This window comes from Falco rusticolus, chromosome 6 (assembly GCF_015220075.1).
Source record: "Falco rusticolus isolate bFalRus1 chromosome 6, bFalRus1.pri, whole genome shotgun sequence".
NCBI classification, from domain to species: Eukaryota; Metazoa; Chordata; class Aves; order Falconiformes; family Falconidae; genus Falco; species Falco rusticolus.
Window position 1 is genome coordinate 31,609,063 of NC_051192.1, and position 15,786 is coordinate 31,624,848.

Sequence of the window (15,786 nt, forward strand, 5' to 3'; positions counted from 1 at the left end):
TCTTATGCTCTTATTCGATCTATTCTAACATTTGTGTTCTCTACCTTTTTTAGGCTGTTTTTAAAATATCTTAACAGGGTTTATAAGCATCTACCATTCCTAATGACCTTTAGTTAAATAGCTGTGCTTGTTTCCATACTGCCTTGACCAGACTAAGCAAACAGAGAAGTTCCCATTTTTTTAAAATGTTTGTAGCCTTGCCAATGTTCTCCCGCTTGCTGGGCTTTACACATTGTAGAAACCGTCTATTCTAGGTTTCCTTTGAAACACTAGAGTAAGCATCTTGTTAGGTATATTAAATGTGGATATAAAAAAACCAAAAGGACTCTAGATTAAAAAACAAAAGGACTCTAGATTAAGTGTTCAAATTTTGTTCTTTGACTGTGGCTGTCAGAGTTTTTGGGGGTTTCCTGCTGAGAAGTTCAGAAATGGGTTTGGTTTCTCTGTGGGTGCGTCTCTTCCTTCTTCAGAGGGGAAGAGGGATTCATCAGGTGGCACTGTTCATGTGGCCCTTCAAACGCAGATTGTCAGGTCAGCCCTGTAGAGACGTCTGTATCACAGCCAAGTTTCTGGAGCTCTCTGTGACCAGGAGAAATCTGAGATGGAACACTGAATACAGCTCTGAACGGGGGACAAATACCTGCTTGTGCTTGGACCTGGCCTTCACACAGTCCTCACAAATTTGAGGGACTCTTCACAGTTTAGGGAGGAGTGCTGAAACTTCTAAGGCGGGAATAAATCTTGCTCTTTCTTCCCCCTCCCCCCCATCACAATGAATGAGCAGGGCTTTTGTGAAGGGACATCTGCAGAGGTTTATTTTCTGTCGGCTCTCTCCTAAACCTCTGTTTCATTGAACAAATCTGTAGTGGTTTGGTTGATGTTATAAGGAACAGAAATGTGACCCATAGTTTCAATATGAGTATAGCATAGGTCTGTTCGGTAAAAGGTCTTGTCTTTTCATCTGCAATCAAGAAAATTCACAATTATTTTGCTTTTTTTTTGAGGAAAACACAAGAGATAAATAAAGCAGTCCTTTCCATTGTTCATTTTAAAGTGAGCCATAAAAATGTAGCAGAGAAGACCAGAGAAAAATGTTTCCCATGGTACCTGTAGTCTTTTGTAGCAGTTCAAGAACAAGAGGTCATCTGCAGGAAAAGAAAAAAAAAAACAAAACCCCCTTGAAATCACACCATCTGCAGTTCTCAACCCAGATTCATGCAAGACTCTACGGAGGAGATGTGGGCTCTACTCATGTCCAGTCTTGAGTGGAGTTTAGAAAAAGAGAGAATCCACCATCTCTAAGGATATGCACTCATCAGGAAAGCACAGGAAGCATCCTTCTTATTTTTGACCTTTCAGAGATAATAGGTCTTAATGCAGAAGTAAATGCCAGTATATAAAACAAGGAGTAAATGTTTTTTTAATGCTGCAACATTAGCATAACCCCCCAAAGATCTGCACTTGTCGGTCAGTATAATTTCCAGGTTTTTGTTTTGAAAAGCTCAGCTCCATTCTTCTACAAACAAAACTCCCATGGAATTTCCGTTAAGCAATGCAATTAGGTCTGTGTGTTGCTGGGAAAGATGCATCTTTGTCGCATGTGTTCTCCAAAATGATCTTGGTGTTGATTTCAGTCTGTGTAGAAACAGAAGTATCAGTTTGCAAAAAGATTCACTCAGTAGTAATGCCTATGTGTTTTTCTCCTTCTCTCCCTTTCTGTGCTTAATAAGACAAAACAGGGGAAAAAAATCCACTTCTGAGGAATTTGCATAGGAAAAAAGGAGAGAGATTAAGTTACACTGCTGGGTGTCAGGGTGTAATATAACGCTGGCAAAGCTAAAAAAGGAAATGTTCAGAGCTCATAGACATTTTTAGAAGAGGTCATTAGCTTAGCTGATGGGAAGATTTTTTTCTGAGCATTCAGCAGTTCCTGAGCTCACACATGTTACACAGGTATATACACACTGGCCAAATGCCAAGGAGGCTGCAAAATCCTAAGAGGAACTTGCAAAGGTGGTATTTCCAATTAAACATAAAATCCAAAGGCTACCAAATGTCAGTGCTGAAAAGTAATCTTTAACCAACTGGAAATGGGTTCATTCGGGTGCCTCGTTCCTCGGCATCGGAGTGCCTTCCATGAGCAGATGAAATGGCAGATGTGATTAACTCCCCTTCTCTGGGTTGTGTTGTTCATTTTTCTGTCTTTCTGGGAGGAGGCTCACATGTGGAGCTACCTTGGGGAAGAGCCTCTGCAGCGACAGTGTAGGTTCTTGCTGTGGGCAGGGTGGGAGAGGCTGGCACATTCTGCGTGGAGTGAGAGTGTCCTGAGGGGTGTGTGGGGAATTCGGTGCTGTAGAAGGACAGAGAAAGAGGAGGGAAGGTGTTTGCTGTCATGGGAGGGCAGGAGGAGGGGAGGCAGGGCTGGTGCTGCATCTTTCAGGGTAAGGGAGGGAGGAGTGGAGGTGGAGGATGCTCCATCTGCATGGCCTGTGTGGCTGCTAGGGTTTGACCATCTTGGTCTCAGAGCCAGATGAGGGCACAAAGGAACCACCCTCCTGTGATAAAGCCAAGCAAGGTCTGGGCTTTCCTGTCCTCCTGACATTTTAAGAAATGCCCTGTAGCACTGGGGCTGTACACAGGCTCCTTCTAGGGTGAGGACTCCCGCTGAGGTGTTTGTGTGCTTGTGGGGATGAAACCAGCAAGTGTGAACTTGAGAGGTAATGAAGAGCCTAACCATCAGAGCTCACAGACCCACAGAAACTCCAGCTGACTGTCCTCCCACCCTGTGCCAGCCCCTGACTACAGGCAACAACCCTTTGGCGGCAGTTGGTGGGCTTTCTCTTGCTTGGACTTAATAAAAAAGTCGGTTAAAATTGATGTGATTCAGGAACAGCGTGGTTCCAACAGACCCTTTTGCAGTGGAAGTGCAGATTCCTTTACGATGGAAAACAGTTTTCAGTATGAAAATCCTATCCAATTCTGCTCCAAAGGAAAGCAAAGCAAAAATGTTTGTTCAGACAGATCTTGCTTGTTGCTTTTGCTACACCTTGTGGAAGAATGGCTCTGGTCTGACATGGCAAAATTAAACCCATTTCTCAGTCCGAATATAGCAGTCTAAATGTTAGATCAAAAGTAATAGACAAGAAGAAAGAAAGCTGATTGTTAAACTTTTAAAACTAAAAGCTTCACTATGTCAACCCCCCAACTCATGTTGCTTGTATGACAAACAGGAGCAAGAGTTGATGGCTTTCTTATATTTTGATTTCTATCTTTCCACTTTTCCTTAAGCATCAATGGCCCATGTAGATTAAGAAAGCTAAATAACAGTTCTATGCCTGGTGGTATTCCAGCTAAAATAGCTGGAGAGTCCAGCCATACTTCATTCAAGTCATTTATAAAAGGCACATTGTAGCTTTCTACTGTTCATCTTTTAAATGATCCTGTACGTACTGGTTGTTTTCCCAGCCTCATTATCATTTGGCGTATGAATACACCGGGTTTGGTCCTTATTTGAAGCACTTTATCCAGGTGTTTCGATAGCCGGGCATGTTTACTGAAGGATCATTTACCAAAATGGAAAAGGCTCTCTTAAAGCCATCTGCCTTAATTAGAGATTATTTTAACGGAAATGATTTAAAATACATTCATTCAACTGTGTGGAAATTATCTGACTGGCAGTCCAGTACATGCCTTGGAAATGACTGTTTGGTGTTCTTGAACAACAGACAGGGTATCGTATTTGGAAATAAGGATTTGCTTTTAGGCCTTACTTTTTTGAGAGACAATAGTTTTCCTCAATTGCTGAGCAACCTCAGGGAGACCATAAAATAATTTCCTTAGTATATTTTACAAGAATTTTGATCAAAAAATGTCTATTTTTCCAAACTAGTCTAAACCCATGAAGCTCTAAGATAGGAAGACTGTTTTAATGTCCTAGGCTAAAGGCATTGGAGGGTAATAGAGATGATTCATACTTTCATAAAATAGAAGTATATTGAAAGACTGAAGAAGTTAAACTAAATGAATCCCAGGTGTAATTCTATTAACTTCTTTAGGCTTATAACTAGTATGAATTTCACTTCTTAGACCTATTCTCATAGGAAAAAGAGACACACTGAAATAGCATGACATTCAGGGAGGTTTATCAATCGCTGTGATCAATGGTATCCTTTCAACAGAGACACTGAGGAAACAAATGGAGTCAGCTAAAAATAGGAAGGCAGGAGCAAGTGTAGTACTGCAGATGAACCCTTCACCTGAAGTGTAAAATTGATCTAAAATAAGTTGCAAGGAAAAAGTTCTTAGTGTGTACCATGGCTAATCGTATAGGCTATCATTAGTCCTCAAGAGATTGTGGGTTTGGGGTTATTTTTTTCATTTATTTGAAATTCTGTTTCACCAGTGCTATTCAATTGAGCAGGGTAGAGCTTATTCCCAGAAAATTCAAGGACAAGATGTTCTGAAATATTTCTGCCCCAATGTTCCCTATTCTGTGGAAATTTTGATAAATATTCCCCCCAGTCTCAAAATTTCCTGGCGGCGAAGTAAATCTGAGGCTTGTCTTGTTCAGATTGGTTGTGCCTGTGCGTGTGTAAATACCCTGTGCTCTCTGATCGCTAAGGTGCAGTCAGAGACTTTCTGGTGCAGAGAAATAACCAAGAGATTGTATGGGCAGGTGTCTGATCCACTGGAGACAGCTTTTATCTCCAGATCTGAGTGGGACAAATCCCATCCAGTGAGCTGCTCCTGAACGTCAAAGAGCACATTCCTCATGCTGTCTCCTGTCTCTGTTACCAGATTTCAATGGAAGCAACAGAAGCTTTGCAATTAGATAAAGCGCGGTGCATGCATAACTGCAGGATCAAAATGCAAACCTATACTATAGGATATGTTTGAGTGAATTGTAATTGATTTAATTTATTTTTTAATTTGTAAGTTAAACTCTATTGTAAATATAATTGGAAAGTCTTGTGAATCAAGGTAATTATTTAACTTAAATTATAGGTCTAAAGGAAGACACATTTCTCAAATCTCAGTTTTCTTGGTGAGTCACCATGGGATGGGGCAGATTTTTCTATCTGTATTTTCATTAAATTCAGTAAACAGGACTACTACCAAGATTGAACAGTTATGCTCTAGAGGATGTGACCTGAGTGGAATTGTATTAGAGTAAGCATGAAGTATGTTGGAGAATGAAATGAAAATTAAAATGAAAAATTACAGCATTTCTTCAATATTAAATATATATCTGAAGCAAAAATATAGGCTAAAGCATAAGTAAAATATAAATGGAACATACAGAAATGGGAACTGAGGGTCCAGATTTGTATCGGAATTCACATGCCAAATGGCTGTTTTCTGCCTGGGCTCAAAGTCCTATTACTGTGAAAAGCACAGTGATCTCTGTTGGTTCATCTTCTCCTGAGGGCAAACTGAAATAAAATTATTTCATAGAACTTTTAAGCACCTGTGGTGGCCCAAGAACATGGTCAAGACAAAGTTTTTAAGGAGAAAAAATACCTTTTATTAATTAGAAAAATGTAATTGGAAGAACGTTTGGGTATACCAGCTTTTCCTCAAGCTGAGATGGCTTTATAGAACTATACTACAATAGTTCACTTATATTTGCAAATCCAAACACCTTTTACTACCCTTGAACTGAGTTATAAAATAATATTTTATTAACTAACTAAAAATTTATTGAGTTGAGCAAACACAATATTCTTTCCAACATCCTATCCAGTGAAGAATGCCAAATGAAGTATTTTGGACTGGGTTTCCAGAAGCATTCATGGATGAGCCAGAAGAATAGTTCAGGAAATCTAGATAATTTGTGGAGTAGAATCATCTAAAGCAAAAGATAGAATAAATAAATATTGGGGAAAACTGTTATGCAGAGCTTCATGATGAAAGCAAAGAAAGCTGAGACCCTGTTATGCAGAGCTTCATGATGAAAGCAAAGAAAGCTGAGACCCCAAGAACCATGTTTGAGTGAAGTGTTGGGGTGATGTCTACAAAACGTCTTGGCAGCTCTCAGACTGGTATTTGCTGTTTGTGGATAGGGTGGAAGAGATGCTCAGATCAACAATAAACACTAGTGAAATAGCTTGTTACCACCTGCTTTATCTTTCAGGCTGGTGCTTAAGGAAACTAGTTGAATAATAAAAACTTGGAGCATTAGGTTTAAAATTCACTCTTGACAAAGGCAGGCAGGCTTTGTTGCTGTCCTAAAGAAAATAAAATTAGCTTTTAGTGGTACTTAGTACTTTGAGTGCTCAGTAAAGAGTTGAGGGTTAAGCTAACTTTGCTTTAAATGCTATATCCAGATCTCTGTGAGTAAGTAGCAATTAATTACTGTTTCACCTAAGGTTTTTTGTGGTTTGGTTTGTGTTGGTTTTTGTTGGTGGTCGGTTTTTTCTTTTATTATTAGAACAGACTGCTATGAGTAATATTTGGTCTGGAAATAGTGACTTCTCCTTGTGTGTGCTTGGCACCATGAAACCAGAATGCAGAAATGAAAAATTGAAATAGGAAAGTTTTACTTCAACTTAAGGAGAGTGGTGCTTTGATTTGGTTACACTTTAGCTTTTCCAAAATGTTTATCAGACATGAACCATACCATTACAAGACAGAGTATCCTCTCTTCTCTTCAGGCCAAGAAGCACTAAGGGGTGTGACTGCAAAACTGGCTAAACACAAGTATTTCCACATCAGTAAAGTGCAGCTGAAGCTGATCAGGGAAGAAGTCCACGCATAGGGCAGGATGCTTCCCAGGTCTTATCCAGGACATAAAAAATACAGCTCATAGTTTTAAAGGAGGAAGAGTCATAGAAATGCAGAATATATATAATTATGGAATGTTATCTGGCCATGAAAAAGACAATAAAATCAAAAGTCAGCTTTCATTTACATAACTAAAACAATAACGTGCTTCTGAGAGCTTTTCCTGGCTTTTTAATGGAAATAGTTCCATGTTTTGAAGGCTTAGGGATTTAGCAAGGTGCCTGCTGCTGTTGACGTGCAATTGCTGCTCACTGCCAGACTGTTGCCACCCAATGGCTAGATGGAGAGCAGCTCTGGCTTATGTCTTCTGAGTTTCATAATGGCAAGATAACCTTTTCACCAATCCCACTTCTGCCTCCAGGGGACCCTTTGGAGGTCTGAATCTGAAATAAACAGGGACTTTTCCCCCTGGAAGATTGCTGCTGGCAGGGTGAAAAAGAGGCACGTCTGTGCAGAAGCTCGTCTTGCAGCTGCTTGTTCTTTTGAGGGTTCCAAACCAATCAGTCTGTAAGAGTCATCACAAATACTACGTACTCAGTTAACAAGGTGTTGCAGCATGTGTCATATTAACAAAATAGTTTATCCCCCTCCAAAAAAAAAAATTAATCCTTGGTGTAGTAAACTGTCCTTGTAGTTCTCTTGCAGGCTCTTCAGGTTTCCTACATGTGGGCATATTGGGGTAACTGCACACATATACTTTTAAGCAAAAAAAAAAAAAAATCCTGTTGTACTGCTACCTAGCTAGTTTGCTACTAATCCATGGGTTCTGTGTCATGCCCATCTCTGTGCTCTTCCTCCAGCAGAGCTGGTCTCCTGAAACATTCCCCAGGCTTTACCAAGCCTCTCTTCCTCCCCACCTCCATCCCGCTTGCCCTCCAAAGACACTCCCTATTACTGATTTCATTTATCTTCCTCAGTAAGCTTCCAAAGCTCTCCTTTCTTCCTGTGTCCCTTTAGCTTGCCATGTAATTTATCTCGCATGAACCGTCATTTAATCTCTCCTTCTCTTTACATACAAGCGCAGTTACAGACTCCCCATGCCTTTCACTTCTCCATCATTTCGCAATAGGAAATGAAAACTCTGTGAAGCTGAATGGCCAAAATATAAGAGGAAGAATTAAGTTTGTGGGCTTGATACCTTTGAGCTTCATTTCTTGTTCCATAGTAGGGGATGCATTTGATTTGTTTCCAGCATAGCTGACGCGTTAAGAGTTTCTTCCCTGTTGAACTGTGTTTCCTGTGAAGTCAGCTAAAGCATAAGTCTGTTACTGCTTTGGTCACTCAAGAGACATTTGGAAAGTGACTTGCTCACTTGCATGGTATTGACTTCCTTCAGCTAATGTCACTTCATTTATTACTTGCTGCAGACAACTTCTGATTAATTTGTCAGTATCATGACCCCTTGTCCTCTCTTTCTTATTTTCTTTCACAAGGGAAAAATAGTACCATTGCTTAGAACTGCTGTTAGCTTTGTGATGTGTTCTTCTGTGCATCAGAGCTCTATGTGTACTCAGGGTCAAACGCAGTAAAGCTGTTCTACCCTGTACAGGTTTGTAGAGGGTGAACCTCACCACGGCATCTGTGCATTCTCCAGAAGTGTAAAAGCAGCATGACTAATAAGTTTTTTTCTCTTGTCCTTTCCATGAGTATAAAATTTGCTTTATGGAAGTGATCAGAAAATTCAGCTGCAATTTTCAAAGTACCAGTCTAAAGAAGAAAAAAGTCCATCCCGTTTCATTTTTCTAGAAAGCGGTTTCATGCCATACATACCTTGTACTGCTGATGTGGCATACTGGTTTACAACAGTCCTTTCAGCTGCAGTATCTATGCAAGTGCACATATACACTTTTTAGATATTGTATACAGGAGACAGCAAAAGTTAAGATATACATGGCATTTGAAGCTGAAGCTTGGCGAGGTTTGTGATAGTCCTTAATACTTACTAAAATTAATTCCCCATCTTCAACCATTCCTCAAGAAAGCATAGCCAAGATTTATCTAGAAATTGGACCCACCAAAGGGCAAAATTCGTCAGCTCCTGTCTCTATACTACAGCTTTGGTCAAGGTTTTCAGATTCTGTGCCCCAAACTGATCGAGTGTGTGAACATGATCAAGATCTTGGACCTTCATTCAGTGCTTCTGAGAGCACTGAGGCAGGAAATGGAGGAATGGTGTAACCTTGGTATCCCAGACTGACCAGTTTGGGACTAGGAAAATCATGTATGGAAGCCATTTTTGCACATTATCAGTATGGGTGTTGCCACTGGTGCAAGAGTGTAGAGCAGGTCACGTATCTAGAGCAGAAGAAACACAGAAGACATATATGTTAAATGTCTGTCCAGCTGTGTACACTGCAAAGAACCGAAAGTGAAAACCTGTTATACAATATACCAAACTTTCAAATACAATCCAAATAATATCATGTGTTATATGGGCTGTAACATTCGGACTGAGACAGAAGGTGTAGGACTCAGATATGCTTCTGCACTGTAGATTTACTGAGATGGGATAAAATTTAGTTTCCCTGTATGGGAAAACAACTCATGAATTTTTCAGAGGACATGCACTAGAGAGGCCATCTCTGTTGGTACAGGAAACGCACATCATCTTTCTAACATGAAATAATAAAAGGAACTCTTGTTTCAACTTCCTGATGTATTGAAAAATCTGAAAGCTAACAAATTTACTTTTTTTCCTGAGTGATTCACTTCTAACTTTCATATAGTTAGCTATATTGCTTCTGTGTATTAAGAAATGTGTGGTCTCCTGTCCTAAGCCCCGAACAACCCAGACTCCTTGTTTGATATAGATATGGTAAAGACTGCTTCCTTATCTTTCTGTGTGCTTCCCAGCACTAGGTTTACAGGTCTGTTACAAATGTTATTGATGTGAAAACATACGTAACAGAAATTTTTCTCACAAAAATCGTTATGCGAGTGCCCAGGTTACTGTTGGTCATCATCATAATCTCTGGACTGTCTTCCTTGAAAGCATGAATGTTCCTAGATGTTTTTTCTGTGGTCCAGTAATGCCTTAGGATAAAGTGTAAGGATGACATGGGCAGATATAATGAGAAAGTTCCTATCCTGAGATTTTTGGGAAGAGGAGGTAAATCTATCAGGATGCAGCCACAGCAGAAGAGGATTTGAAAGCATGGCAACTGCCTAGCAAGGAGATGTGATTTTCATTTCGATTGCGCAGTGGGAAGCATTTAATTCAGTAAGTTTTCTGTTCTCCTTACTTAGAAACTTAGGAACCTACAGGCTTTTGGAGTAAAGGTGCTTGGAGAACACATTACTTACAAGTAAATAAAAAACAACTAAACACAACTGAAAGGACTGAAGTACTTTCTGAATATAGTAAGATGCTGAAATGCATCTTGCAGTAGGAGACCATCAAGACATAGAATCAATCAGTCTGGCTCTAAAAGTCCTACTTGGCTATTGTATTTTTCAGGTGTTTGTGAGAAGATTTCATGCTTTCCAGTTTGTTCCTACTAAGGGGCATTCAAAAGGAACTGTTTGGGAGGTGTAGCTTTCTCTGATAGTGCAGACGGAGACTATTTGTAAGACCTAAGGAAAAGGTTTTTGAGAGAAGTGCCTGAGTGGCAAGGAGTGATGTGTTTGGTCTTTCAGTCTCCTGCACAGAGTTGCAACAATAGTAATGTCAGAAACCTTTTGAAATTTCCTGAGGAATAGTTTGTCCTTCCAAGCAGAACAAAACCAGTATTTTGTCTCTGTATAAGACAGTAGAAGATCAGAAGATTTATCTACTTCCTAACAGATAGGGTGAGGAAGAGACAGCACTGATGTTTAATGTGGACCATGTGGGCTGTGGCACCTGCCACAAGTGAGCACCTTAAAGCATTTTTTCCCTTGCTCCTCAACACAAGTTGTTTCAGGAGACTTGTTTGTTCTTTTCCTTTGTCATTTATTTAAATAAATTCTCACCAGCTTCTGTGATTCATTTCCCGACAAGGGGCTGGCTATGCTGCCAACCAAAGAAGATTCAAAGATTAAAAAACTGTCTCCTTCAGAGAAAATCCCACTGGTAGTTTACCTGCCATTGCTTTGTCTGAGGACACTTAACTTGAATGTCTCATAGATACAGTAATAGAGTCTCACTTCTGTTTGTAGCCAGTTTTCACCAGCAGAGCATTTCTTTCCCCCTTGCACACCTGAGTGATCTGTTGTGCATTGTGGGTGGTCCTGCAGGGATTTCAGAGGCCTAGATGAGAAGGTTAACCTAGTACTCCCAAAAATCCCTTAGTGCTATGGCATGGCCCAAAAATGAGCTGCAAAGTTAGGCTGGTGCCATGGAGTGCTGATGGAGTACTAGCTGAGATGCCAGTCAAAGCCTTCGGTCTCCAATTTTAGTGCGTGAGCTTTTTTGGGAGGTCCACTTGCCTTCCTGCTGTAGATCCTCTGCAAACAGTCTACATTCCTGCTCAACTCTGTTTTCCACCCAGTCCCCTTCTGCTTTTAGGTGGTCTGGGTTTTGCTATGGAAAAAAGGGAGCCAGAGATCTGCAGAACCTTCTGCTCTGGAAATCTGTCACTATTCTTTTAGAGCTGCACACCATTATTGTGGTGAGCAGTGACATGGGAGAAGAATGACAACAGTAATTTGGAAGCTGAGAGAAGCTACTGCATGCAGGCATTGCCAAGGTGTAAGTATCTTTAACTTGGATAAGGCTACAGAAAAATGAGTTCAGTGAAGCTGAAGATGTTGGCAGTGGAAGGAGGAGTGGAACTGGGAAAATAGATGCTGTGCACACTCTGTTACTTTCTGAGGAAGCGTGAAAACTACTACACATAACAGATGCAAGAAGATGCCAAAAAGATAGGTATTTCCTGATGGATATGTTAAAAAAATTAAATGTAGAAAACAGATGAAGAGTGAAGAAACTCTACATCCTTACTTGGTTGTAGGCCTTAGAAAATGCTATTATAAGAGAGCATCAGAATGAAATTAAAGAAATTTCTTACATCATTAAAGAACAAAGTGCCATTTATCTGAAGTAGAGCAGCAAGCTATTTTGAATACGATCTGTATTATGTTTGGAGGTAGACTTAGGTTTTTATTTATATGGACCTAAATGGACTTAAGTTTTGATTTGTAATGTCAAGTCTAAGCCTGCTGGGGTAGTCCCTCATCTTTAAAATATACTTAGAGAACATCCTGTGCTAGCACAGGGGTAGCCCTTAACTTTTGAACGCACTCTTCCTCTCAGCCTGTAATACCTTAAGTGTAGTATAGAAAAAACAAAAGTGAAAACTTAGTGATAACTGCTACATGTATAAAGGGTGGTGTACTTTTATTATTATTAGATAGCTACATTTGAGTTATGGCCACTGGACTGATGGATAACGATCAGCTGATTTTCTGTCTGACAGATGTTCTAGGTTTGTCTCTGTACGCTTTCTTAATCAAGTGCATAAATCAAAATTCACCAACATAAAAGCATGTCAGACTGTGTCCATCATCCTCTTTCTGGGTTGATCTAGTATTATGCAATGAAAGGAGATGCTATCAGTGGAGAAAAAGATCTGGAGAGGAAAGGGAGGGATTTGAAACAAGTGCACAAGGTGGATAAGAGGAAACTGTACTTAAGTGAGTAGTTTCATATAGCATAAGTTGCAGAGCCAATTTTCTGCATTTAAAAAGTAACCATTTAAGGACCAAAACATCCATGCAAGGTGGGGCGGGGGTGGGGTGGGCATCCACAAGACAGGCTTGAGAAAGTTTGGTGTGTTTTGATGTTAATGTAATTCTGTAGATCCTTATGTGAACAGCAGTCAGCTTACAACAGTATTATTGTCTCACCAACTAAATGGCTGAAATGAAATGGGCAGGTACTGCAGCAACACTAGTATTTTGACATTGGGAATAAATTTTAACATAAGCAAAAGGAGATCCTGAGTATTTTCTGAAGTGTAATTTACAGTCTCTATACTTGTTCTGGTGAGCATGAGGAGAAACATATTTAGGACACCTACAGTTAAGTAAATATGAACACCCACAAAAAGCCGTGAGACTGGGTCTGTAAATATGGATTCATTTTCTTTATTTTGATATTTCTTGTCAAGTGGTGACCTCACCCATTTTAATGCATACATAGTATAATGCTCTATGTAACTGAGAATGTTTACCCATACTGTGTATACTTTCTCAAAGTTGCATTTTTGAATCTCCATATATAGTTTTTATATTTTTGCTACTTATGGAGAAGGTTCATTTGGGCTTCATGTGACTGTTTTCATGCAAGACAGCAACTTCCTGCTAAATCTCCAGGTCAGAACTTTTCAGTTGCTGACTTTGGTTAAAGAAAGTGGTTTATTTGCATGTTCAAGTCATCTTTCAGAATTGCAGATTTTACTCATGCCTTCGTTTCTTGCCAAGAAGGATTCATTTATTACAAAGATACAATGAAGATTAAGAATATTTATTCTTGTTGGAGTGACATAGCTGAAAGGCATTTTGAGGGAGAAAAGGAAAATGTTCTTTGCAGTCGAAATGCCAGGTCAGCATCAGTAATCAAATTTCTACGCCTCCCTTCCTGCACATCAGAGCAAGTCATGTTTGCTCTCTATTTGCCTCAGTTTTTCTATCCCTGAAATGAGAGTACTGCTATTTTCCAACCTTAGCAGAATTTTAGAAGGGGGGACTATGATGCTTTGCTTCTTGTATGAGCAACACTAAAATGACTGAGACTTTCCTTATCCAGTTCTTAATCTAATACAGCCAGTTGTCAGCTGAAAGCCGACAGCCTTCCGTCACATTGGTCTCCAGCCCCATCTGTAACCTCTCCTGCACAAAGCACTGACTGTATTTACAGAGAGACAACCTGCCTGTTCCCACATTGCACACAGAACTGCATTCATAAAGAGCAAGTAAATATTGTTTTTAACTAACAGTTTGTGTCTAATTATCCGAAAATACTGTTAATTATCAGAAATTATTGGGTATTATTCTGGTATGATAGTATTTAGTGATTCTTAATAATACAACTGCTAATGGCAGTTTTTTCATGCACTATCCCCGTGTGCTACTTGCAGCTAAGTATCACCTCCTTCTGCTCCAGGTATTCTCAGTCAAGCTGGTGCCCTGGCATGTGGTCCTGCAAACACCTCAATGCCTGGTCCAAAGCTGTCCAAAGCAGCAGTTTTCCTGTTCAATTCAATGGGCTTTGAGACAGGGATTGAGGGAGCAGAACACTGTTGGTTCTGTTATTTTCAAGATTCAATTATTTATTAGGTAAAAATCACATACATAAGCTAAGGTTGAAGCTGACAAGGAGCAGAGGAAAATAAATGGTTTGATATCTGCAGGATAAAGAAATGTTATGAAGAGTTTTTGTTCGTATTTTGAGAGGTCTTTTTAATATAATTTTCTCCTCTGTGAAAGGAGTTTGTTCAAACAAGATTCTAAATAAGAATCTAAACAAGATTCATAATAAAGAAAACATGCTTTGCTTCACAGAGACAGTATGACAAAATAGTTTCGGTTCCTTTCCCAGTGGCTGTATGGCACAACCACTTAAAAAGAGGGATCAGGTCACAAAAAGACATACAAGTAGCCTGCAGGAAGGGCTGTTGCTGACCCTGGCCACAGGTTTCTTGTAGGTACAGAGCAGTTCATTGTGCTAGTCTGATGTGCAAATGGCAACATAAGGAAATGCAGAGAGATTCTTTTATCTTCTTCTGGGGTACATATGAAGCTTGAGCACTCAGCATTGAAATACATGGCTTTTAATAACAAAAGACCCCTTATGGCTATTGTATTGTTGAGCAGGTGATAAGCATCCATCTGGGCTACAGCTGTTTTCTTCCTATGTTTGTTCCATATGCAGATGTTGCTATGAGGAAAGGAGTCAGCAATGACTGATGTAGAGCCTGTGGTCACAGATTTTGCAGCATCAGGACGGGCAGGCCGCCGGAATGCCTTACCAGATATTCTGGGCTCTCCTGCTGGTGGTGGGACTTCAGACCTGCCACACAAACTGGCTGAGCTCTCCGTTTCAGAAGGTAATGGCTGCACATTCAAGAAACTGACATTTTTATGCAGTTGTCCTTTGCTTTCTCCTTAAGATTTCTGCCACCACGCAGTTTTGATGTCAATACTAATATTTCTTCATTTAGGATTAACTTCCAAAGCAGTTACCACTTCTACCTACTGATGAGACACGTTAATTTTAACCCAGACTAAGTCTGCCATATCCACCCACAGATTCAGTGTTTAGCAGCCTGGGGAAATGTGCTGGGAACTGAATTCCAGTTCCTCTGAGGAAGAACAAACACAGTTGCATTGCTGGGCAGCTTAGAAAACCGTCACTCCAGCTATAAATTAGTATTTAGTCCTGCACTGAGGTCATTTAGAACAAGACAGCAAGCTGTGCTGTTAATCCAATTACAACTATTTTAACTCAGGCATATACGTTGAAAGTTGGGTTTTACAGTGATTTATTCCTGCTAGTAGGGTTTCAACTTTGCTGTCTAAGACCAGTGTCCTATTTTGGCACATCCTTTAATTTGATAAGGTGCTCTGTTAATTTAGCATAGGTCTAATCAACACCAGCTTTATATTTGAGTTCTTTTTACTTTTGGGGGATTTTCAGATTCATAAGTCTGGTTTCTAATGCCTATGAAGTGAGAATTATAGGTTGGCCCTAAGCATGAATTGCACCTATTTCTTTAGGTTCTGGTGTGGAAGTGACTTTTTCTTCTCATGCCCATCACTGTTGCTGCTGTGACAAATGCCACGATAACTGGTGGTCCCACATCCAGGAGCAGCAATGGTGTGGGTGCAGCACAGTGGGAGGCAGGCCTGTGCTGAGGAGTGGAGGGTCTGTTAATCTGAACTGAGATAGATTGTAGGAGGGATTGTCAGGCTCTGAGGATGCGTCCTGCATGTCCTGCTTGTACATTGCCTGAAGCAATTACAGGATGTTGAGTTTACAGCCTCATAAAGCATCATAAAGGCTCTGTGTGTGTGTGTGTGTGT

At 40.1% G+C, this 15,786-nt stretch overlaps 1 protein-coding gene across 9 annotated transcripts in view; it reads left to right on the forward strand.

The window, feature by feature from the left end:
• The window catches only part of PKIB (cAMP-dependent protein kinase inhibitor beta), a 56,025-nt gene that overhangs the window by 35,271 nt on the left and 4,968 nt on the right, over positions 1-15,786 (forward strand). For 7 of the 9 annotated variants that reach the window (XM_037392029.1, XM_037392027.1, XM_037392020.1 and 4 more), the window contains exon 2: positions 14,636-14,810. In XM_037392029.1, the coding sequence (XP_037247926.1) occupies positions 14,663-14,810 (148 nt within the window). In that variant the 5' untranslated portion in view covers positions 14,636-14,662. Of the gene's footprint in view, positions 1-11,269; positions 11,453-13,510; positions 13,677-14,635; positions 14,811-15,786 lie in introns of all 9 variants that reach the window. The other 2 variants (XM_037392024.1, XM_037392023.1) reach the window with 2 other exon arrangements.